Source organism: Mesocricetus auratus, unplaced genomic scaffold (assembly GCF_017639785.1).
Source record: "Mesocricetus auratus isolate SY011 unplaced genomic scaffold, BCM_Maur_2.0 Super-Scaffold_4256, whole genome shotgun sequence".
Classification (NCBI taxonomy): Eukaryota; Metazoa; Chordata; class Mammalia; order Rodentia; family Cricetidae; genus Mesocricetus; species Mesocricetus auratus.
This window is the reverse complement of record NW_024429182.1, coordinates 38,795,547-38,822,605: the sequence shown is the minus strand read 5'-3', so window position 1 is coordinate 38,822,605 and position 27,059 is coordinate 38,795,547. Positions and strand designations below refer to the sequence as shown.

The 27,059-nt window shown below is 39.8% G+C and overlaps 1 protein-coding gene across 1 annotated transcript in view; it reads right to left on the bottom strand.

Annotated features, from left to right (window-relative positions):
• Positions 1–2,584: 2,584 nt before the first annotated feature.
• The window catches only part of CUNH9orf85 (chromosome unknown C9orf85 homolog), a 155,771-nt gene continuing 131,296 nt past the window's right edge, over positions 2,585–27,059 (bottom strand). The window contains exon 3 of the mRNA XM_040746493.1: positions 2,585–2,966. Within this exon, the coding sequence (XP_040602427.1) occupies positions 2,963–2,966 (4 nt within the window). The 3' untranslated portion in view covers positions 2,585–2,962. The remainder of the gene's footprint in view (positions 2,967–27,059) is intronic.

Here is a 27,059-nt window from a genome sequence, read left to right as displayed (position 1 = left end):
CTCTCATGTGCCAAAGATGCTAAAACCAGGAGTTTTAAAGTCAACATGATTGAAGTAGCAAACTAAGCAAGTCTAGTTTGGAAGATGCCAGCCAGATCTATAGGGGTTGAAGAAATAGATATTTACAATGTGGTCCTTTCTGTACATTTGGACTCACCCTCAGGGCATCCTAGGGTTCATTCATCCTTACTGATATCTTAATCTCAAAACAGGTCCTCTCTCTTCCCTTTCTCTCCTCTCTTCCAAGCCAGAGCACACTCTTATTATTTGGTAAATGTCAACAAATGTCAACAAGATGATAGAAGAGTCATCTGCAGGGCGACTCAGGAGAGATAAAGAGAGAGCATAGACTTTGCTTCTGTCTCTAACCAGTTGTGGACTTCTTACGTATCATTCTAGTGATGGGTTTCTGTAAATCAAGCACTAGATCTCACTAAAAAAATAATTCATTTAAGTGCACTAAATTATAAGTATTAGATGGGCTTAGCTTTGCTGACAGTATCTATTTTGTAAGAAACACACAAACAAACAACTAAGTGAGCCCAGCACTTGGATGTGAGGTAGGAGGATTGCAAGTTCAAGGTCAACCTGGACTACATAGCAGGAGCCTGTCTCAAAAACAAAGCAATAGATACACTCTTTTTCATACAAATAAGGCATAAAATGACATGGAAACCTGCCTGCCTGCCTGGAACTCTCCTCCCCTTCCATGCCCTTTTCTTCTCTTTATCTGTGGCTTACCTTAACATCACCTCTATTCCTTCACAATGAATAAAGGAAAGTCACTTGGCATCATATTTCAGAAAGATAGTCCCTTCCAACTGTGAATACTAAGTGAGAGTAAATGCATTTTGTGACTCAGGGTTGTGTTTCTTCTCTGATGCCTGTTCAGTGTCCTGTGGTGATGGTGGTGGGGGTCGGGGTATAGATATAGGGGAAGCACTTCAGTGCTTATCCAACCTAGTCATCACAAACAGAACAGGAAATTTCCAGAGGAAAAATGCTCTAGCTTAAAAATCCACCTGATCCTGGCCCCAGTCTGGTGTAACGTTTGCCTTTTAAACATTTGGTTCTTTCTGCTCTGCTCCCCCCCCCCTGCCCCCATCACTTACTCTCTTGCCTGGCTTTCTTACTTACTAGGAAAACCTCTGATGAACATTTGGTTCACCATACAGATTTTACTAGCAGAGAGGGCCTATCTGGGGGCATTTACGTTCCTCATGACCAACCAAATGCCCATCAGTTGGAGTCTTCTGTAGAATGGATTGGGAGATAAATGAACATTGATCGGAGTTATCTTAGATTCTCTGGGGCCCTAACTACCATATCTGTATGAGGCAGGTCATAATATGTCATGTGGAAAATATACTGCCCCAGACAGTGTGAGCTCTGTAGGACTTTGGTCAGTATTTGTCCTCAATGACTCATATGTATGTTTCAACACTAACATATTCTGACTTGGTCTGGAACTAGCAAGGTACCAGTCATCCCCAAGGTCTGGAGGATCAAGGTGTGTAACACATGCAGTTGGCCAGGGGGAGCCAGGCACGGTCACTCAGGTCCCAACTCTATCTCGTTATTCTCTGCTTTGCTTAGGACTTGTTTGGTTGAAAGCATGAATAATCTTCTCAGGAACAGTTGGAGCAATTTTCCCCCATCTCTCATTGCCAGGTAATGGTGTATTTCAGACACACTGAAAAGGAACTAAAGTGAGACCTCACACAATCTCTAAGGCATACTTAAATAAGTTTGATTGTATTGACTTTTCATTGTTTTCTTTTTAACGTACCTGTCTCAGGATCTGGGGGCATAGGCCATACATGTGAATCAGGCTTAACTCCTGCCTATATAAGAATGTTGTGGGCCATCCTGTCCCACAGAACACCTATGAGAGGTTAAGGCTGGCTTGAAAACTGGTAAAGAAGATATTCACTGTGATCACAATGCTTTGTGATGTGGTAGATAGTGTTAACTTTGTATGAGAACACTCATGGCAGGATATGGTGGGGAAGAGGAAACTATGATCAAAATATATTACATGAAAAATATTTTCAATAAAAATAATAATTACAAACCACACACACACACACACACACAAAGAAAGCAGGTAAAGATCTCTCTCAAGAAATTGTCAAAATATCAAGAAAAGTAATTAATCCACCTTAATTATATTACCACACATTATATAACAACACTGGAAAATGAATAACACTATCTGGATTCCATTACTGCTATGAAGGTAATGAAGACAAAATGCCTAAGTATGTGGGAGGTGCTCAAAAATAATAATAGCTGTTTTAAAACTAGTATCACTATTGCTATTAAAGTAGCAAAGTCATTGTCAGTGAGCATCAAGGCTTTTCAGGAAACAATGGCAAGAAATCTATTCAAGGAGCTCTGGCCGCCACCACTCCTCCCACTGCAGTGTGTGTGAGCCACTTGTTTGCAAGTCAGGAAATCGCAGAAGAGAGCACAGACTGGAAATAGACTTATTCACCCCTTCCCATCCATTAAGAAGTGCAGATAGCATCACAAATATGTCAGAGATAATGTGGTCATAATAGGCCCAGAAGCAGGCACAGAATTGCATTTAATCTGTTTATTTCTTTACCATTTGCATTCATGTCATTCTGATGTAAAGTAATTTCCTGATTATCAGTGGCCCATTTTTTCTTCTGGGGATGTGGCTAACGGATAATCATAGTCATAAGCAATGAAACCCGAAGCTCAAACGAAACCACCAGGCCAAGTAGTTGGCAGGATTCAAAGTCCCCTAATAAATGGCTTATCGTCTCCCACAGATAAGAACTGGAACACAGAGGCCAAACATAAGAGACAAACAAGCAGATCAGCGCAGGGTCCTCAGCTGACGGCGACAGTGGAGCCTATAGTGTCAGGTCTCAATGTTCATCTCTTCCTCACAACAGCAGTGTGCTGAGCACGTGCTAGTGCTCCCAAGAATTCACCTAAGGGAGAAAAGAAATGAAACCTTAGGCATATTGGGAATTGTCCCCAGGAAGACTTCCTTTTCGCTCTGCTTTTATTCCTTCTGATTTGTTCATTTCTGAAAAGAGCTGTTTTCTCATTAGCTAAATTAAATGAAAAAAACCAAGAAAACAAAAACCTGATTTCAATTCAACCTCATTCACATACTTACTTGATAAAGAAAAGAATGTCTAATCTATTCCAAGAGCTTGTTCCATGGTTCCATGTAGCAAGTGTCACAGTATAGATAGCATCCTTGTTAACTAAGTACTTACAGGCCTAGATGCAACACACCAGTAAGAAGCAAATTTATATAATTTTTATGATAATCAGGGTTTCTTGTCTTTACTTACTGTTTTTGTCCCAGTAGTTTTCTGTACTTTTCCCTCTCCTCTTGTCCTCTCTTCCTCCATCTTCTACCCCTTCCTCTATGTTTTTTGACAGTCTTATGTTGTAGAATATTATCTTAAGATATGATACATTTGTTTATGCTGTAGAACATTTGTTTTAATGATGCAAAGATATGTTGTATTCTTTTATGTTGCATTTACTTAACTGTGAAGCTGTGTTACTTTGCCTGTCTAAAACACCTGATGGTCTAATAAAGAGCTGAACAGCCAATAGCAAGGCAGGAGGAAGGATAGGTGGGGCTGGCTGGCAGAGAGAATAAATAGGAGGAGAATTCTGGGAGGAAAGATCAAGGAGCAAGAAAAAGATAAGGGGCCAGACACAGAGCCACACAACCAAACATGGAATAAGAAGGAAGAGAAGATATATAGAAGATATATAGAAACAGGGAATGGTGAAAGCCCAGAGGCAAAAGGTATATGGGAATATTTAAGTTAAGAAAAGCTGGCAAGAAACAAGCCATGATAAGGCCAGGCATCATTCATAAGTAAAAATAAGTCTCTCTCTCTCTCTCTCTCTCTCTCTCTCTCTCTCTCTCTCTCTCTCTCTCTCTCTCTCTCTCTCTCTCTCTCTGTCTGTCTCTCTCTCTCTCTGTCTCTCTCTCTCTCTCTGAGTGAGTGTGTGTATTTACTTGGAACTGGGTGGCAGGTCAAAAGAGCCAAAGAGTTACAAAAAAAAAGAAAAAGAAAAGAAAAACCAACCAACTACAGTCTTACTATATACAGACTGTCCTAGAACTCACTATGTAGCCCAAGCTGCCCTTGAACATATCCACATCCATACCACCCTCCTGTCTCTGCCTCCTGGGTGTCAGGATCACAGATATGCGTTACTGGGCCCAGTTTTCTGCTTTTTAGGTACCAGGACACTAAAATACAATAGTATGTAACAACATAGGCCCATCTGATGGAAGAAGAGGTAAGGTACCCTCGATAATACTGCTCAGTGCTCAGTGTAGACCTCCTGGCAGGAATGGACACACAATACAAAAAGCTCTGGCACTCCTCCTTTTGCCTATCATACGATCAATACAAGGGATCCGAAAACTGAAATTTCCCCCACGAATCTCATTCTGAGAGAAGGAAAGCAATGAGGCTTGGTGCCAGCCAGTGGGGGACCTGTCTCCTCAAATGAGACTTCACACAGTGCTGACAGCTCATCAGGGCATCTTGGAGGAGAGGAGAGCCGAGCACTGATGAAGGCTACTTGCTCCTGCCCACCTCCTGCCTTTCACTTAAACCAGATCCCGTGACAGCAGTTGGAGGTGGATGTGGGGGTTCACAGGCCCCCCTTAGTTCCTCTTTTTAATGCAGCCGTGTTGGATACATTGCTTTTTCTGCTTTCCACCATCGCTATGTCTTTTTAGTTGACCTGCTGAGGATGAGTGGCAGACACTGGTTTGTTGGGGTTGGCAGGGCCTATGCTGTCACGCTACCACTGGTAACATTGGAGTTTTTATTTGTATAAAAACAGATTTTTCTTAAAAGGAAAATGTATGCACGTGTGTGAGAATGAACACGGACCTATGAATCCATACATTCAAATGATCATCTCCAAGGCTTGTGGAACCTTCTGTCATCGGTGTGGTAGCTACTACTGCCCTTTCTTAGGCCTAGAGGCGATTGGCAGCATCATGATAGAAAAAAAATGAAGAAAGGAACAAGTATTGACTGCACTGGTGCCAGGCAATTTCCACATATTTATCTCCTTGAATGCTCCCAAAACAGTTAAACATCACCATCCTCATTTCTAAAACATTTTATCATTAGTGTGATGTTGTATACACACACCCAAGACACAGGTCACATGTGGAGATCAGAAGGCAACTTATATACTCCACTATGGATATCAGAGATCAAATCCCAGCCATCAGGAGGTGCCTGGTTCACTGTGGTGCCATACAGGATTTTCCACTAAGATGCCTCAACACATTTTTTCAAAGCTAAAGGCCTTTTTCCTGCATGCTATGGGCAATCCCGCCACAATCAAGACAAACACAGCAGGCACTAAATTCTACATGCATTCACATTTTATCAGCACTGCCATTTCAAGTTAAATTGTAACCGGAAGCATTTTATGGCTTACGCAGTAGCAGTTTTTCTTTCTTCATAGCACAAAAATAGTGGTACATTTACAATTCACAGATTCTTACAGTTTATAAAGTGTGGTGTCACAAAAATCTATTCTGCTGTTTGGCATTTTATTCTTCCTTAATGTTGCTGTCAGTAGCTCTCGACTCTGCAAACAACTGACAAAGAGAAAAGAATTAAAGGGCCTTGATGGGTTCCCCCACCACAGCCTGCAGTAACATTCTCACCCCCAACCCATGGATGAATGTTGGCATTTTGAGCAAGCTCATGTAAATCTTGCGCTTGTTTCCTTCTCTTAACAACTGTGATATGCTGTATCACAGATGTTCTGCCCATCTAACATTAGCATGACTAGAGATTTTTAGACCTGTCCTCGGGGGCTTTGCACTGTCCCTGGGTGCTATTTTGCCTAATCAGAGTCATTTGAGCATAAGACAATTGCTTGATGCTTTTTCATTATACTTATTTAGAGAGTGTGTGACGTCTGCTTTACAACGACCCACAGAAAAACAAAAGGAGGAAACAGCTCTGGGATATGTTCTCTATAGAGGAGAAATAAGAAGGCTATCTGGCTTGAGGGAAGGGAAATAAAGAACAGGAGAGAGGCATCTAAAAAGTCTACAAGCAGTGTTTTGGTAACTTCCGAGAAGACATCTTAAAGTAAAAAACAATGTCACAGACACACAGACAATCAGAATCAGAAAATAAATTCTAGAATTAAAAAAAAATCATACAGGGATTGTAGCAGGTCATGGACCTCTCCCCAAATGTAAGGCTGAGTCGCTCTCCCCAGTGTCAGAGAAGAAGGGAGCTAGAAAGAGGTGACCTTTAGTGCAGGTGAATAAAGCTTGTGGGGAGGTGGTCTCTATGAGAATGGGAGATGGTGGAAAGGCTGGGTCATCTTAAACCCATGTGGCTGGAGGTGTAGGTCATCGTTAGAGTATGTGTTCACCACGCGTGACCTACGGATACAACCTCCAGCACCAAAGAGATGCCGAACAAAATGATGAAGGCATTGACATCAAGGGTGAGATCAAAACTAAATTTTAAAAGGGGCTATCAGACTGAGCCATCATGCTCCCTTATTGGCAGTCTGGCTTTCCGTGGTCAACTCTACTTTGAAAATATTAAATGCAAAATCCATAAATAAATAATAAAAATTTTAAGTATGTGTCTTTCTTAGTAGTGTGAAGTCCATTCTGTCCAGTTTATCTCCATCCCACAAGGGATATAAGTCATGCAGCAATATTCACGACATAGTCTTTAATCACTTCAGAGCTCTCTTTTATCAAATTATGCTGCTTGGGTTCAAAAACTATTATTTTATTTCATAATGTCCCTAAAGCAAAAGAGCAATAATTCTGGCAGTTCCCATAAACCAATGAGAAGCTGGAGAGAGATCCTTTGAAGTGGAAACATAATAGGATACTTGGATACGGAGAGTAAATGCACATAATTTTCACCATGATGTATTGTTACGGTTTATCTGTTTGATGATTATCTAGTCTTGCTAATAGTTTTGGTGCCAAATTGATTAATAAGCTAGATAAGAGGTATATATGTGTAGCACAGAACAGCTTGCTTAGGAATCAATCCAACCTATGCAATCAACCATCATTGTGGATCTTGAGATGTATTGACTGTGGCTCAAGGGAACTACTGTACAAGTGAATTTGCTTCTATCAGGGTGTGTGTGACCCTATGTACTTATGAATATGGAGCTGTCCCACAAAATATGTTCCATGATATGTTTTAGTGTCCATTTCATAAAGTCTCTCCAAATAGGCTAAGTGGTTTCCATAGCAGAGACACTGTCATAAATACCTTCCACATATCTTCTCATTTAACATTTAGGATGCCCATATCAGATAATAATGGATATGTTCTCCATTTTATACTTGAAGAAAATGAGGGCCCAGAAAGAGGCATGCTCAGAGAAATAAGGTTCAGCATGCCTAAGAGCCATGTAGTCAAAAGTCCAACAAGCAGGAGACATTCAAGTTTAAAGGTCAGGATAGATTCAGGCTCCAGAGACAGATGTGGGCTTTATCAACAGTGAATATGAAACCCTGGATGTAAATAAGATCTCACGGGACAGTGTTCATAATGAAGAGAGGACAAACCTGACCTAACTCAATTTACCCATAAAGGATGGTTACAGTTTAGACATGAAGTTCCTCCCTCAAACACTCATGGCTGAAAGCTTGATCCCATTGTACCATTGTTCAGAGATGGGGGCCCCTGACCTCATTAGTGTATTAATTCACAGATGTATATATACTTGACTTGACTACTGGAAGGTGGTGGACCCTGTAGGAGATGGGGCCTAGTTGAAGAAGTGGATCTGTGTGTGTGTGTGTGTGTGTGTGAGAGAGAGACAGAGACAGAGACAGAGACAGAGAGACAGAGACAGAGGGAGACATAAATTTTCTTGGCTGTCACGGGTTTGCCACATGTTCCCAATCTCAGTCCCAAATTACTACAGGCAGCAGACCTATCAGATGTTCCATCGGCATGAAACTGTTCCAGAGCAGAGGGCTGAATACAGGAAATGGAGCAACATGAATCCCAGAGATCACTAGCAGGGAAACAAGTAAGCTGGGTGTCTTATGAAAACCCATTAAAAACTGCTTTAAAGACAAGATTGTCAGCAATACGAAGGATGCTCCAAGTCAAGGTATGAGGGAGGACCCAAGATCCTTTGACCTTAGAAACATGAGAGATGGCCTAGGCTCACAACCCCAAAAGTCAAGAAACAGGAAGGTAATTGGTGATGCTGCCCAGGGCAATTTCGGTGATGTGGGCATATGCCAAGTTGCTGTGGGTTGAGGCATGCAAAGGGAGGAGGAGATGACAAGTATGCACAAGTCTCCAGGAAGTCTGTCCATGCTGAGGTATATGGATACTGCTCAAGTTCAAAGAGGAATTTTTCAGAGGTCACCCCTGATTAAGATATAATCTCATAACCACAGTTTGTTTGAATGTGTACTATTCTGCTTACATGTGGCATAATCCTGGGTGGTGCTTAACCCTTTGGAGATATAGTTTCCTCCTGTGTAAGGTATAGAAAACATCCTAAAAAGGGGAATTAGGAAAAATAATGTGATGTCTTTAAAAGTTACTAGTACTCTGTTCAGTATACACAAAAGGCTTAGTAACTGGAGGCTGCCATTTCATTGGTCTTACTCAAGAAGATATGAAAACCCCCACTGTGGAAGGAAGAAGCTGAGACAAAGGAGAGAAAAGTGATGGATGACACTCCCTGAAGACACAAGTCAAGATGAGAGCCAGAGTCACATAAAGAAACTAATCGTGGAGAGAAGTTGACCACTGCTACTGCAGGTCAGCTTGTAGTTTCTGTGAAAAATGTAGACTCTGTCTTCCAGATTCTGAATGATGCAATGCTGGGGTTAAGTACTCAGGGTCGGGTGATGGGAGCAAGCCTTGGTAAGAGCAAAACAGATGAATAAATTCTCCCAGAGTACACAGAGTTCCCTGGAAGTTTCTAATGGACATGGTGAACCTTACAAAACATGCTGGAAATACTAGATCCCATGTGTCAAGTGGTGGGTATTCAACATACCATGGGGAGTCACACCCGCAGCATCAGAGATGGACCAAAGAAGACAACATAAGACCTCAGTGCTTCTAAACAGGTTTGAGTAGCATCCAATCGCATAATGTCATTTTGCTTAGAATTAAAAAAGAAAAACAAGAACATATCTTTGCTAAAAGAATTCCTATTTCTCCTAATTAATGATATGACTCCTACATCCTATTGATAAGTGTGTTTACAAAGACATTTAAATAGCCCTGTGGGAAAGGGCAGGGAAGAGCTATTCTTGCTGCCAGGTTTCACAGGGTAGGAACTCAACTTTAGAATAGAAGAGCCAAGCAGGCCAGATGTGAAAGATACAATTCCATAGTTCACACAGAAAGGTGATTCTTTTTGTAATATTTATAATATTTTAAATCTTTTCTGCAGATATCTCAGTGAAAACAGCCCACAATCTGTCACAAAAATATGACTAATTGGTTCTTTATGCCTAGTTTGGTTGACAAATTGTGTATCTTTATCACATCATTGTTATTTACCAAAATAAGAGACATTTGATGAAGAGTACTTGAAGGACATTCTCTTCAAATCATTCACTTAAACAAAAGGACATTTATTTCCATTTCTCATTATTAATGAAGAAAAGAAAAAGTTATTCAACCGAGTTGGTGAAGCACTCGTTTGGTAGAGGCAGGAAGTTTAGAAGTTTAAGGTCATCCTCAGCTTCCAAGTAAATTCAAGGCCAGTCCACAGTATTCTGTCCCAAAGGAAATAAAAGAGCAGTAATTCATGTTAAGTGAATGATAGCTATTAATAAGCTATCTTGCCATTTAGAGTGCCATATGACTGTTTTCATTTTGCTATAAATTCTCACAGTACTTTCCTACACATTTACCTCTCCATGTTTTAAAGCAGAATCTAGTTTGATTTGACAGTATATATCATAAACAACTTTCAATATTACCATTTTTTCAATTATCTTTTTAAAAAGTTTTTTAATGTGTATGGGTGTTTGAATGTATGTATGTGTGTGAACCATGTGCATGTCTGGTTCATGAGGAGGCCAGAAAATGGCATTGTATGTCCTGGAGTTACAGATGGGTGCTGAGAACTAAACCTGGGTCCTCTGGAAGAGCAGCCAATACTTTTAGATGCTTAGCCATCTCTCCATATGATCTTTTTAATACCTGTTATCCTGAATGTGCCAAAATTTAGAAAGGCAATCCCTTATTATTATCTATTTTTATTTCCTCTAGCATTTTTTTTCTTGTTGAGTCTGGAACCCTGCAGCAGGATAAACAACTTTATATAAAATTGTTGGTAGATAACGCATATGTTTCATGTAGATTCCTGGAAACCTAATGAGATATTAAAGACTATGCTTACTTCTTAAAATACTTATTAATAAAAATTAAATGACCCTTCAATAAGTATATAAAATTAAATACACATCTGGTGAAAGATTAGTGGTCTGGGCCCAAGGTAGACTTCGCTGTGGCAAATGCAGTCTGTGCATCCTGTGATCTCAAAGTTTGGGGAGAAGAGAGAAATCCAACAATGATAAAAGTTTCAATCAGAAAGGACACAGGAAGTGCGTTACCATCAGCATATCAGAGACCTGTTTCTACAAGCTCTGCAAGTGTTAGCACTAAGTTTAAAAATAATCCAGTACAATGTTTCCGTGGTCTTTGAATTCTGGTGACTACTAATGGAATTCACGTATCTTTCATTTTTTCCCACATATTTATACTGCTTGGACATATTTTGGGAGAAGATGCTACTTAAAAGTCTGCACGTTGCTTGACTTGTCTGTATTTCATTTTTCTTCCTTATGAAATCCCTTCAGCTCCTGAGAGGTGGGTTGGCATCATCAATGTTGTGATGGAGTCTCTATTTGCCAGGTGACTATGGTACTCAGTTGCCTTGATGTAGCATGAGGAAGATAAAGGGAGGAACTGTACAGTACAGACGTTTTCATAAGTTATCAAGTACTTAGTGGTTCCAAAGAAAGAAACAAGGAAACTTCCTGTCCTCTCAGTATCTGAATTCACATGCACTGTTTCTATTTCTATCTACATGCTCCAGCAATATTTTGTTCAGTCAAAGGCTCCCAGAATTAGTCTTAAAGAAGCTGATCTCAATTATTGACACTAGCAAATAGTTTCCACAGTCTCTTCTGTATTTTGAAACAGGCCTTCTCGTGTAGCCCAAATTGTCCTTAAATTTATAATCCTTCTACCTCAGCCTCCCAAGTGTGAGATAATAGGTGTGGACCACCATGCCCCACAATGTGTGTGTGTGTGTGTATGTGTGTGTGTGTGTGTGTGTACAGATCCAGCTATCTACCCACCAAGGAAAGTAACCCTCAGTGGCACTCAGTGGTCACCCAAGTAGATGGCCTATTGTTTGTGACATAATGGTTTGATTGTTTCTTAGCACATGGTTTTCTTATTTGTTTGTTTGATACTGAAGCATAGTCTCAGACAGTAGCTCAGATTGGCCAGGAATGTATTATACCCAGGAAACCAGTCTCCTTGTCTCTCAGGAGACAGAATTGCAGGTGACATCACCACATACAAAAATGTGATACATTTTTAGCCAGTAAATTGAGAGAGACATCCAGTGTGTTAGCTTTCACCAACCTGTGCAGATCTGTCTGAGAGACCTAGAATCTGAGGACCTGAAAGAAGGGGACAGACTACAGTCTAATAATGTAGACAACCTTCCTTTAGTTCCAGTGTACTTTTATGTATGGATGAAACAAGGAAAGTATGATTCAAGGAAGTTTATTTGAGTTCAGAAAAACAGATGAGGAAAACATGTCATTTACTTATTCCTGTCAGCATACAGTAAATATTAAGAGATCAGCCCTTTCCCAGAACTTTCTCAGGACAGACCAGTTGAAACACAATTGCCTGGCATGTACTTCAGATTGTATCTGAGAAAGTATGAAAGCAAGGCAGAAGGCCATATCCAGATTGAAGGTACACTGACCAGATTGGGTTCTATTGCTATGTTCTGACACCCAACAAGAATTGGCACGTCTTATGAATTGAGGGTAAACGTTTGTTGCAGGAGGCAACAATCCAGGGAAGGAAATTCACCTGAGGTAGAAGGCCCTCTGCCTTTTTTCCTGGAGCTTCTCTCACAGTTCCCTGAGGCAACTGAGTTCCTCAGTTTTACAAAAGACAAACACAAACAGAGCCCTTTTCTTCTCCTGTAATCTCTCCTTGAAAACAGTGTGGCCCTCTTGAAGATGGCAGACAGGTGCCCCTGGGCTTGAACTCACTCTTAAGGGACATTATCTTACTACTTTAAGTTCAGTTTCTTCTTGGGATTCTGGAGGGACTGGAACAACTGTACTCCATTTCGCATCATTTTATATTTTGAGATTATGATATAATTATATCATTTCCCCTTCCTTTTCCTCCCTTCAGCTCTCATGTATACCCCTTCTTGTTCTTTTTCAAATCATGAACCCTTTTATTATTAGTTGTATGTGTGCATGTATTTTTTCATACTCTATATTCTGATCACAGCTTCCTCTCCCTCATGTCCTCCTAGATCCTCCCATCCCCAACTCATCCAATTCTGCAATTTCTTTCTCTTACTCTTTAGAAAATAAATAGTCAAGTATGAAAGCAATCATACTAGAATCAAACAAACAAATGGGGGGGGCAAAGAAAAGCTTAAGAAATGCACACAACTTAAAGCACATAATTGAAAAACATAATATTAAGCAAAAGACCCATAAGATAAAAAATGCCCAAACAAAATATTATGAGACAAAACACCTGCAAAAGTATGACTGGGTTCATTTTGTGTCGGCCATCTACTTGGCATGGTGCCTGCCCATTAGTGTGATTTGTTTTGAAGATAGCTTCTGAGTTAGGTATGGGAGTTCTTGTCCACTCCTCCTTCTCAGCATGGGACCCCATCTACCTGAGACCTGTGCAGGCCTTCTGCATGCTGCCACAGTCTCTGTGAGTTCATAGGTGCCCATCAGTCCTGTTGTGTCTGTAAGGCACTGTTTCATGGTGTCTCCCAGCCCCACTGGTCCTGACAATCAGTGAGCTCTTCCCTGGGGAAGGCTACTTCATCTGCTTTCAGTGTTCCCTAGTCTCCTGTAGTTCTTTGTGTGGGGTTGAGGCTTAATGGTCTTTCCCTCTTTCATATCTGTTGTTTTCCTCCTTCAAGTCATACTTAGACAGCTACTTTGGTGACACTTCATTAGTGTAGCTTTTGACATTTCTAGGAGATACAGTCTCAGAGCAAACTCCCTGATCTACTGGTACTTACAATCCATCCCCTTTTCCACAATGATCCCTGAGTCTTAGGTATAGATGTTGTGTTGTAGACGTATCAGCAGTGGTTGTAGGTTCTCCTCCAAGATCCATGATTCACTAGCCCTTGGTAGTTGGCTAGGTTTTCAGTACCAGGCAAGATTTTCTTCTTGTTGAAAAGGTTTTAAGAGCAATTACAGAGTTATTGGTTTCTTCCAAGGTGTGTGTGCCATCAGTGTACCCTTAGGCTTTTGGGGGCATGATGGTTGTTGTTGTGGTTCATAGGCATCATAGCTAAGTATGACTGTTAGTTACTTCCCTCCTTTGGAATCTCACATAGTGTTTTGGTATCATAAAAGCTAGTCCCCAGAGGGGAGACTTTAAGGTTAGTTCCAGATCTCCCATCTCTAGCCCCTGTTGCTGAAGTATGTGATGTCTTCAGCCATAGAGATTTACTCTCCCACCTATACAAGAGGGAAACCAAGTGCAGTAGCAATAGCGTATAATGTTTTGGGACTCTTGGATAACCCTGATCAGCAACTCAAAGAGAGATTTTCATGCCTACTGTTGAGGCATTTTGTTAAATTGTCTATATCAGTCCAAATGTGAAATTTTCATTCAAGTTATATAAGTATATTTATACACCAGTTTGTGTGTGTTATAGGAATTTTTGTTAGTTAACAATATGACTCCTGATGATCAAGTCTTATTTTATAAAGACCATCTTAACAAAAAATATTTTAAGGCTGAGTTCATCTAACATTTTTTATAGTTTCCAGCAACCTCCCTGTCTGTCTGCCTGCCTTTCTTGACTCCAAAATTTCTCCAGATTCTGGTTTATAATCCACCTCATAAAACAAATTACTTATTCATAAACTAATAATGATGTGGACATATTTCTTGCTCTATGTAAGACAAATGTGTAAAAAATAAAATTAACAATGTAGAAGACAGCACCATTGGCTACTTGGTCAGGAACTTGTATCAGTCTTTGAAAAGAAAGACATACAGTCTAGGTAGGTAATTTTCATATACAACAACCAAGGCCAAGAAGACACTGGGGCTATGGAGATGTGGAGGAACATCTCTGTTTGAGTAAGGTGGAGATTTAGTTAGGAAAATGTTTTCTAAAACTAAGGCTCAAGACCTCAAAGGAAAGTTTTCTCTGAATTCCTGCCATTTTCAAAGAAAAAATTTGCATTCAGTGGCATCATTTCATCTCTAATATAAAGCATTTGTGAAGCAAATGTCTTCACAATGGCCACCTAAACTTCAATGTACCACATGACAAGGGGACTTACTTTGGTGTTCCTGTTTATGATCAGGTTTATGCAAAAAATGCTGGTTATATGTAAAATATTTTATACATAAATCCTTATACATAAACTATATGATTTATATATAAATTTTATATATAAAATTTTTGTTATATAATGAGGGCTATTTGGGGTCTATTTATTGTTTTCTTTCTCTTTTAATACATACTTAGACTTCATGTACTGAGCTCCTATGCATTTGGGTATGGCCAGATGACTGACTTCCTGGATGGCTGAAGAGCTGGCTTACCATTAAGACAGCTGCATTAGTTATACGGTCAGTGGACCCATTTCCTAGATGATAACCTTATTCTGTTTAGAGCCCTGGGAACCTGGGAACGTTTTCAGGATCCTATCTCACAATATTGTTGTTTTGGTAATTAAATTCCTAACACACAAACTTTGGAAGCCATATTGAAATCACACCATTTCTAGAACTGAATCATAAAATATACACTGTGAAACAGGCAAACTTAGAAATTGCTTAGAAACCAGGGATTCCATTTACTTGGACTATGCACCTAGAAACCTGTTTGCAATCCAGGGACCACCACTCCCACCACACATACAAACACACACATTCCTGCATAGAGATGCACGTATACCTGCACCTGCTTTGAAAAGTGGAAATAAATTACTCTCCTTAGCAGGCCTCTGGTGACATCTCATTTCTATTCAGATACATCCTGTAGCACAATTGATAATAGGCAACAGGCCAGTCTTTTCTAGACTCACTTGGGGTGCATATGTAACGAGGGGAACCATGTTGTCAATGTGAACTTTGAGTAAAATCTTCTATGTACAACCGTACTTACGCATAGCTGGGCATGAATATGATTAAAATTAGATGCATCATGGCAAGGGACATGTGCAGAAAGCAAGGACTTTTACATAATCAAAATCCATCCATCAAAATAGAAAACCACCAAAACTATGTCCCTATTAACCAAACTCCTCCTTCTTTTGAAATCCAAAGCAGTCATCAGGGCCCTTCCTTTTACTCATGTGGCCCATTGTTCCCTTCAAGTCTCTTTGATACTTTGATGTCTGTGTAGACTTCTATTTCATTCTCAAAAAGAGGACAAAAGACCTTGAAAACATCCAGCCCAGACTCCAACCACTGGTAGCAACTACACCCCAAATTCTACCCACCACACAGTCCTCTATCTGTTTTGTTTTGTTTGCTGGACATATGGGCCTTGAAGAGTCACAGCATGAAGGCAGGACAGACCCTTAAATGACAAACACAAAATGCTTCTAACGAGAACGTGGCAGAAGTGAGACGTGAGCTTTGGTAGGTTCCGCCGTTGAAAGTGCTGGGCTTGGCTGTCACAGCAGCTACCACTGTCTTGAATAGTAGCCATGACTTTTCAAAGAGAGAAGTAGATGGGAAACGAAAGCACCATAGAGCAGAGCAGTGGGTTTAGACTTGCCCAGCCCATGAGAACCTGATTGCAGGTTACATCAGCAACTGTTCAGAATAGATAAGAAATAATTTAGGACGGCAGTTAACATACAACTAACCTAGGAAACTTTCAGTTTTGCTTTCTGGTAGTAATATAACTAGCTAATAATCTATGTGGAATTCAATAGGGGAGGACGGCAGGATGGGGGCCTCTTATCTTCAAGTAAGATAATTCAGTTATGATACTCTGTTAAGATTGGCATCTGAACAATTTCACTGACTCAAAGTTATTACTATCATGAACATTACATTTATATCAATCCTTAATTGCTATGGACCCTGATTATCTATAGCAATTATTAGTAGATACTGTTTTTCCAGATAATCTGAACAATTTATTGTGAAAAAATAACATCTGTCAAGTTAATGCTCTTAATTTAAGTTTTATTGGTTTTACATATTACTTAGTATTTTGTTTGCAGTTTATTCTGTCTGTATGTTAATATGAGAAATATATGACAAAGGCAAAGTTAATGCTGGCCTATCTAGCATCGCTGAGGTTCTGGCTTGGATCCCCTGCACACATAGACTAGGTGTGGTGGTTCAGGGTTAGATGAAGCCATGAGGGTAGCGTCCCTAAAATGGGATTAAGGCCATTACAGGAAGAGGCAGCAGAGTGCCCTTTGTTTCCCATGTGAAGGTACTGTGAGAAGCCTCTGTCTGTAAGCCAAGAAGGGAAGCCACAGCAAATACCCAGTCTGCCAGCACCTAGACCTTGAATGTGCCCTCATCCAGATGTGATGTGAAAAAGTCCTGTCCAGTCACTTGCTCTACAGTATTTTGTTAAGGCAGCCAGAACCCAAGATGGCTGTGTGCTTTTTGTATTCCTACCAATATAAACATTATACTTCCTAATCTTGGTCCCAATTATCAGCTCCAAAATATACAGGTTAATAAAAGCTCAGCGCAAATGCTCCTAAGTCTCCTGAAATGATTTCAATTAAGTGAGACTGGCTTTTGAAAAGCATTAAAATGTACTGACATGAAAAGAAGAAAATGATGTCTTTTCACTTAATTGTTACAGTCCCTTCATTTACGTCCTGCCCACATAATTCTCAACTAATAATAGCCCATTTCACTCAGTGTGAGCAGAGAATGCAGAGCCCTGTAATCCACATGTGTGTTATTTTGTTGCACATGTCTGCACACTATAATTAGTAGATATCTTCTTCAAATATCAAGTTAAACATTTTTGAGCATTTTTTCCTGCTTAGAGAAAATTCAAGAGTGGGCAGCTTGGAAAAACATTTTAAAAAGAAAGAAAGAAAAGCAAACTCTGTTCTTTCTTATAATCACGATTTTACTTTGCTCATCCTTTTAAAGCTATGTGACTTGAAACAAAGAATACACCTCTCATGGAAACAACGAAGAACACACATGGAGGAGGATGACACTAGGAGACATCTACATTAGATACACCTGAGAAGGAGTTTGCTGGGGGCTGGGATCTGTCTCCTGAGTAATAGCATTTGCTATGCAAGCCTGAGGACCTGAGTTCAAATTTCCAGCACCCACATAAAAAGTTGGTCATGAGTGAATGCTCATGGGGACAGACACAGGTAGGTACATGGAGGCTAACTAATGAGCCATCCTAAGTGGAACAGTAAGCCTCCAGTTAAGGGAAAGGCCTGTCTCAAGACAGAGAACCACAGGAGAAACCAACATCTTTTTCTGTCAGATGCATGGGAGTGTGACCCATATACTCATGGGCATGAATTAAACACATGCACCACAAACGCATATACATATGCATACACATGCATACACATATGAACACATACACACTATACAAACACATGTATACACACACACACACACACCACATACATCATTAGATATAGAGACATGAAAATCATTAGTGACTTTGACAAGAGTCTTTTTGTTACCATGACTACCGAAGCACAACGACAATGGGAAAAAAATATTTCTGGCACCTCCATGCACTAGGCTATCCTACAGACCTTAAAGAGATTACAGTGTCTCTGTACTACAAGATTAGAACTGTGTCCATGAGAAAAACAGGCTAGTTGCCAAAAACAACCATGAACACAGGATTTCGTATTTGCATGAATTAAATTATTAGAAATGTATATATCTATAGACAGCCCTGTTGTGCATCTGTAAGTGCACAAGTGTCTAAAGTTCATGCAAGAAACATTTTGGACCCCAAGTACCATCCATTCAACCCATCCCTGATTTCAGGCAGAGGTGTGGTAAATGGTTCCACACAAGTTCTGGTTCATGCTGCTGACACTGCACCAAAAGAACTGCCCCTGTTTTCTCCACAGTCCACATTGTGGTCTTCCCAGGCAACCCACTTAGCCTTGCAAGAGCCAGGTTGGACAAGTAGGGACCACAATTAGAAACAGTATCTATCTGGTGGACATAGGGCCTAATGGGTAAATTTGCTAGCACACTCTAGCAGCCTTTAAATGGACAGGTTCAGGAGCTATTCCTTTTATTAACTATAGCATTAAATATTAAATATATAACATTAAAATATTCAGTAAATAAGCTTACCATTTAACCATTTTCGATGTAAAATTCAATAGCTTTAAATACACTCGTGATCTTATGTAATCATCACTGGTATCTGTTACCAGAACTTCCATTATCATCCCCAATATAAACTCTATACTAAAATTTGGTACGCATAAGTCAATAGTTGTGTATTCTCTCTGTCCTTATTCCCTGCTAACCTCTATTATACTTTCTGTCCTTGTAAAGGCAATTATTCTATATAAGAAAGCCAGGTGTGGCAGTGTATCCCAATATCTGGGAGGCTGAGGAGGGAGGAATGGTGACTTCTGAGCTAGCTGAGGATACACTGCAAGCCCCTGTCCAGAAAAAACAAAGTAAGAAAAGTGGCATCATTCATTCTTTGTCCTATTTACTCTGGTTTAAGGTGGAATGACATAATTTGTATCTGGAACCCCCCCTCCCAGGTCCCTTGTGTTAATGGCTTAGTCCTTAGCATGCAGCAATTGAACCTTAGTAGCATCCTGAGGCAGTGGGGCCTAGGTGGAGAAAGTTATGTCACTGAGAACATACTCTTGGAGAGAACTTGAGACACTCGTCTGGCCCTCTGCCTTTTCTGCTTCCTGGCTTTCATGCACTAGGCATCTTCTTCTGCCATGAACTCCCACCTTCCTGAAGGCCCAACGGCAGTGAGCCAACGGATACTGACTAAAGCCTTTGAAGTCCCTTTTTGAGTTGATAGTCTCATGCATTTTTTAATAGTGGTAGATATCTGCTGACATTCTTCACTTGCCAAGCACAACCTTTTGAAGTTCAGTCATGTTGTAGCTCACATCAGCATTTTGTTCTTCTTAAGTCTTACCATCCATCGCAGAATAAACCACCTTTTCTTTACACAATCATCAGATGATGGACATTGATGCTGTTTCTAGCTTTGGGGTGTTGTGAATAAACTGCCATGAGCACTGATGTCTGCTCACATTTGTGTTCCCAATAACATCCAGTTATTTAGGGTATATATCTAGCAGAGAAAAATGCCAGTTCATATGACAACTCAAAGTTTCATGTTTTGAGGAACACCAAACTGCATCCTTCTTGGTGGATTGGAGATGATGCTGTTGTCTTGGATTTAAGTCTGGGAGACATCTGACATCAAGCTTTAATTTTAATTGGCCTCATAACAACCCATCTTTCGAGTAAGCAGACAGTTATTAGACCCTGATACAAATGAAGAAATTGAGGCACCAAGACATTAAATCACTTCCTCTAGGTCCTTCAAACAATGAGTGACAGAAAAGATTCAGTCAGAACTCTTCGGTACTGTCTTTAATGGTTTCCCAGGACTGGTGGTCCATCAGTTCTATGGACATCTGCTGGTTGTCTTTGACTGTTCTCAGTAATTCTGCTTGCTCCTGCAGCATCACATGAAAGAGCAAAACTTCCTGTCCTCCCACCTGCCAGACACCAGATAGCTCTAAGTGTTATTTCCCTCATTCTACTGCTCATCTACAGTTGCTGAGATGTTCAACATTTTATACGGGTCCTGTTGATTTTCTAGGTTTAAAGGTTTAACAGACAAAAGAGTGAACAGGAAGTGTTAATTCAAAATGAATATACCTATGCCATCCTAAGGTGTTGCAACTCTAAGAACCACTGTCCTATACCATGAATGCCAGTAGTTTAGACTCTGGGACTGTTGTCATACTCAAATCGCTGTTAGCACAAACTTTGAAATGGAATGCATGAATGAGCATGGACATAACCCAGCAAAACTAGATGGATATTGGAATTTGAATTCCAACTGATATCCTTGTGTCATGAAACAGTATTCTTTCAATAGTTTTCAAACATTTAAAAATAAAGGAGATATTCTTGTTGTTCCAGATCATGTATTGGCCAATAGCCTACTTTATGGCCTTCTGCTCTAGTACTTCCGGTCTATAAGTGCATGCATAGTATTATATGCTTAGTATTTAATTAGTTAAGAAGTGAAAGGAAGTATAGATTGAGTTCAGTTATTTCTCATAGTTTAGTGTTCTTACATAAAGCATGGTACTTCTAATGTTTGCATGCTGACTTCAGGCAAACCATTTTATTTAGTTTATTTACTCCTTCTTAGACTGATCCCTCATGAGTAAATGAAATGTTAGGAAAAATAGTGAGGGGTTTCCAAATCCTGATCATTAACCCAGTGTGATGGATGTGAAAGGATACAGTAGGCATGGGGAATTGTTTTAGTTTCTCCTTCTGTTATGATAAAATACTGTAGCGCAGCTGTGGTGGTTCGACTAAAAATGGTCCCCATAGGCTCATAGGGAATGGCACTATTAGGAATAGGTGTGGGTTTATTGGAGGAAGAGTGTCGCTATGAGGCAGACTTTGAGGTCTCTAATAATCAAGCCAGGCCTAGTGTGACAGTCACTTCCAGCTACCTCTCCAGTTCCATGTCTGCCTGTATGCCACCACGCTTCTGACCAGGATGATAATGGAATAATTCTCTGAAACTGTAAGCCAGCCCCAATTAAGTGTTTTCCTTTATAAGAGTTGTTGTGGTCATGTGTCTTTTTACAAAAATAGAACCCAAACTAAGACAACAGCTTAAGGGAGAAACATTTATTCTGGCTCACAGTTCAAGAGTGCAGTCCATCATGCTGAGGAAATCAAGGAATCAGTCGGGAAACAGAGTAGTGTGTGTGCACTGTTGCTCAGTCAACTCTCTCCATTGACACAATCAGGGTCCCATCCAGGGAATGGTGCCATCCACAGTGGGCAGGTCTAACCTAACCATCTCAGATGAAGTAATCAAGAGACTGCTCTGTAGGCATGCCCAAGAGAACTGCCTCTATGTGATTCTAGGTCCTGTCAAGTCGGCAGTCAATACTGACCATGCCAGGTCTGCGTGCTCATAATAGCTAAGTGCTTTGCTGTTATCTTTTGTGGAGATTTGGCTTCAAGACTGGGCTTATTCAAAGGAAAAGGAGTATTTTTCTTATTATTTTATTGGGATTGCTATCAGTGTAATTGTACACTAAATGAAATAAGAGGAATAAAAATCAGGGCAACTCTGAACTATTATTATATGAAGCAGGTGTGATTACATAACTAGAAAACTCTGCAATATGCACTGGAAAAATAAAAAACAATAAGAAAAATTAACAAAATAGATGAAAACTCCTTTTTCCTGTACTTAGTAACACCCAACCTCAACAATAAAGTACATACCCAATAATAAACTGAACAGAATTTTTGTGAAAAAAAACTTTCTACTTCTTGAAATCAAAGATTTAATATCATAAAATAGCTTATATTTTATTTTATTTTTTCAAGACAGGGTTTCTCCGTGTAGCTTTAGCTGTCCTGGAACTCATTGTGTAGAACAGGCTGACCTTGAACTCACAAAGATCCAACTGCCTCTCCTCCCAAGTACTGGGATTAAAGGCATGAGCCACCACTGCCTGGCAAAGATAGTATTTCTACAAAATTACTCATTAATGATTCCAGAACTATGTTTTGCTCTAAAAAAGTCAATTCTGAGTTGTTGGTTTGTTTGGTTTGAAAGATAAGTCAGCCAGAATAGCTGAGAAAAATTCTTAGAGATTTTCTAAATAAATAATTCTAATTAATCAATTGAAAATAGGGTTAGTAATAAGGATAAGAGATCTACATGCGGCATATGGGAACATATTCACATATTCGTATATGTCTCTGATTAACAGAATCTGGTAGTGTTTCATGAAAAGACAGATGAGTGGCACAGAATGAGGAGTCTAAAAATAGACAAAGACACATATGGGAATTTAGAATACGATAAAGGTGACATTTTAATTCAGAGTAGAAAGATGGACTATTCAATAAATGATGGTGGTAAAAATGATTAGTTATCTGGCAGAAAAGTAAAATTGGAATCTTTCTTCATTTCCAATAACAAAATGAATTTCAGACAGATAAAGGAATTGAACCTAAAAACTGAGCATACAAATCTACTGAAAGAAAATATGGATGTTTTCTTTTTAATATCAGATTAGACAAACCCTTTCTAAGCAAGAAAAACAGACTCAGAAGATGTTAAGGAGATCAGTGAGCTATTTTAGATGTAAAAATTCTGTATCTTAGCATGGAAAATATCCCATAATAATTTGAAGTGTAAAACATGGGGAAATGCTTATAGCATATATGACAAAAGAGCCAGAGCAATGCAGGAGAGTTCATCCTGGTGTTGAGGACAAGGGAGGGCTGGCAGGTTGACCAACCCTGCAACTACCCAGGCACAGAACCAGGATTATGAGTTAGCCCATCCCATCTATTATCTCCTGGAGCTCATGAAGAGACCAGTCTTGTAGACCCAAATCTTCAGGATCTTCATGACACAGGGCAACAACAGGATGTCCAAGAGGAGTCCCAATGAGAGCCCAGTATCAGTAGTGTAATAGACAATAGAGGCCTCCAACCAGACCAATGACTGCTTGCAATGAATACTTGCAAGTAAAGATATATGTATAAAGGGATTTACTTCATGACTCACTGTGTCACACCGCAGTTTCCATGACAAGATTGATTTTTACTTTTCAATTTTTTCTTCTTTTTTTCTCTTAAATATTGGGGCAGGAGGCTTGCAAGGGCAGAGGGCAGATACAAAGGGACAAAGAGATTAATGGGATCGAGATGCATGATGTAAAAGACATAAAGAATAAATAATAAGAAAGTTAAAAAAATAATAGTGATCCTCCAGGGCATTATTTGGTTTCCAGTAAACCCTTTATGAAATCACAGATTTCAGCTAATTCTGTGGTTTCTTGCAATAAAAGCTTTCATGACACTCAAGTATGACTTATTTCTGATTAATGGTTAATTTTGAAAAGGTAGGAGCTGCCTTTCTTCTCCCTAGTCTTCCTGCTGGCCAGACTAAGTACCTTGGTGTCTACAGGAACCATGAGAGAACGCTCACATTTTGACCTAATGGCAAAGCCATTAGGATAAGAGTGGCTTCATCATGCCTGCCTCCACTGCTCACCCCTAAACTGTCTTTCTGAGAAATCATTGTCTAGGTTGTTTTAATCATCAATACACGGGGAGGGAGGTTGTCATTTGTAGACAAAGCAAACCCTGACTTACTCAGGAAAGGGGTCAAGCAAAGACAAGAGAAATCAGACAGCAATGTCCCCACCTCAGTGAGTCCACTTTATAGTTTAAAATGTGGAAGTTTATGAGCGTTCTGAATAAAGAACTCTTCTTAAGTTTCACTAACCTTGCAGGGACTGTTGAGAGCATCTTCATCCACTAACATTATCACAGTTTCTGGTAGTTATTCACTCAAGAAGCCTAAAAGCCCACGTGATAGACCAAATAATTTCTTACTGAGTATTCTGGCTGTGACAGTCTATGAAAAGAACAGGTGAGTGGGTGTGCAGTGGGCAAGGGGGGGAGGAGGAGCGTGCATCCAGCACACCTCAGTCTCTGCTGGAGTCTTCCTAATTACAGACACTCAGAGGCTAGGGCTTTTTATACCAACACAAATTAAGTTGTTTGTTGCTAGATCGATTCTTAGCTGGATTCATTCCAATGCTCTGCTAGGAGAAGCAACTCTTTTATTTAATTTAGGATGTGCTGGAAAGACTGCCAAACATTGAGAACCCAGAAACATTCTCAAACAGAAGGCAAGCTACACAGCCAGGGTGTCAGTTACCTCCTAGCTCTCAACTCTGATTTATGAATGCCTCCTAAGAGACTCAAATAGAGAGAGGATTTATTTGGTGCAGATGGCCCAAGGCCATGATTCAGAACCACTGTTTTGTTTTGTTTTGTACAACTTTAGCCAAAAAGACAAGCAAGGGAGTTTGGCAATGTTGACCAGCATGCTGGAGCATAGGAGCCCTGCAACTTTCTTTTATATGCACTGAGATAAATTCTTCTTATATTCTCATTATGAGCTAGTGGCTTTCAATCATAGTTCAGCATTGCAATCATCCTGATGGACATTAATTAGTAAATATTCTTGGACTTCTTATCTCAGAAACTTCAATTCCTCACCTTCATTAAAATCTAAGTCACACCCCCCCAGACTTGTTCTAATAGTTTGATCAAGTCAGTCTTTTTACTTGGCTAATGTGGAAATATTAAATACACAAAATAGGGATGTCCTATGATATTTTATTAAGGAAGAAATAATTTATGTGAGAAGCCAAGAAAGCTGAGAACCAAATGTCTGCATGCTGCTCTCCAGACCAAAATCAGAGCCCAAAGAGAAAGAGTCTCCTTCCCATTGCTCTTCTTATCCCCTGTGCGTTCTGCATACCTGTGAACATACCCAACAGGCGTGGTCAGCGCTACAGGTACATAGACCTTACCCTACAATTTCCATTTTAGTCTACAGAAAAGATTTAGACTTAAAACAAAACTAAATTGTGTCAATATAACAAATGTCTCAAACGTATATAAAGCATATATACATAATAGCTGATAAAAATTATAATCTACCTATATCCTATCCTAAGCATATCTATCCCAACTAAAACCTAAACTTATCTGAAAGAGATGCCAAAGTCTGAACACCTCCTTCCAATCCCAATCCTAAATAACTGAAAACTAACTCTAACAGGTGTAATGTCAACAGTAGGGAAGGCGGGGGGGGGGACGTAGTATTCTCAGAGCTACTTCCTGCTGAAATGGGACATTAATAACTTCATGGGATCCTGTAGGAAGAACAGAGTTGTAAGGGCTTTGAACTACTTTACTTATATTTCCTGATTTATAACCTGTTTTTCCTGACTTGTAGAATGTAAGAACTTCAGAGATTGGCGTTTTTCTTACAAGGAAGGATCCAAATTTTTTTCTTTATGAATTTGATTCTTTATGTTTTGGGATAATTGTTACTAATCATTACTAAAAAGTTAATACAAGCCCTTTGCCAATATTCATTATCCTTCCATAAAGAGGAAATTTCCTCATTAGCTAAAGGTACAATAATTTCTGTTGGATCCCTTCCAGTTAGTTGATAAAGCCTTAATTTACCTTTTAAAGTCAAATCAGAGATCTTTTCTATATATGTCTTCAGTTTTTTATTCTGTTTATGTGGCAGAAATATCCATTCTAATATGATATCTTCCCTCTGCATCAAAATCCCTGAGGAGTATTCTCTAGATGGTAAAATAACCAGAATGCAGTCTAGTTTTGGATCCACACGGTCCACATGTGCTTCTAGTATTCTCTTTTCTACCTATTCTAATTCTTTTTCAGCCTCAGCTGATAATATTCATGGACTCTTAGCTTTGGGATAATATATTCCAGATACATCTTGCATTGCCTTTTCAATGAAAATCAGACATAGCATGCTTACATCACTGTTTAATTCTGTTTTACTTTTCCTCATTTGATCACCCTGTTATCATTAGTCCATTATTGTTCTTAGACTCCCTCTACAAGTCCTGGCTAACGTTTCTCTCTCTCTCTCTCTCTCTCTCTCTATATATATATATATATATATATATATATATATATGTTGTTGTTTGTTTTTGAGACAGGGTTTCTCTGTATTGCTTTGGAAGCTGTCCTGGAACTCACTCTGTAGACCAGGCGGACCTTGAACTCTGTCTCCAGAGTGCTGGGATTAAAGGCATGCACCACCAACACCAGCAGTGCTTCTCTCTTATAGCTTCATGCATTGCCTTCTGGGTGATGCCTACAAGAATTTCATGTTGTTGCATGCTTTGTAGCCTTCCATGCTTATGTGACCTCCCATGCCATCACTTGAGAACTTGTTGGATGTGTCCACAGCACCATAACTTTTGCAGTCAGTCATCATGTCTATAAGTAGTGACAATAACAAGTCTGATGGCACAAGCCTGTGAGCATAACTACTTGGAAAGCTGAAGCGAGGAGAGTGCAAGATCCTTCTGAACTACAGACTGACTTTAAGACCAGCCTAGCTAACTTGGCAAGACTTTGTCTTAAAAGAAGAAAAGACTGGGAATATGACTTAGTCATAGAGTACTATAGAGTGCTTGCCTAGTAAGAGCAAGTCCATAGGTTCAATCACTGGTACTGAAGAAGATGGATAGAAGATAGATAGACGGACAGACAGACGGGCAGATGGACAGACGGACATGATGGATGGATGGATGGATGGATGGATGGATGGATGGATGGATGGATGGATGGATGGGTAGGTGGGTGGGTGGGTGGATAGATGGTGGGGGGGAATGATTCATTCATATACAAAACGTCAGCATCTTCCACCAGTGGGAGCAGGAGTCAGCTACATGGACCACGTCTGCAGCAGCAACACAAAATGAATCTAGATCCTAGAGAAACAGTCGCTGGGCAGTTTTTTGAGGTCAGGGCACACTGTGGCTTTTTAAAAAACAAAGTCTAAAACAGCTTAGACTCTTAATACTCTTAAGACTATTAAGATGTCCTCAGGGTGTCTTTATTTTTGTTCCAGTACAAAGTACTTCTTTGTTTTTTTTTAATGACTCCAATCTC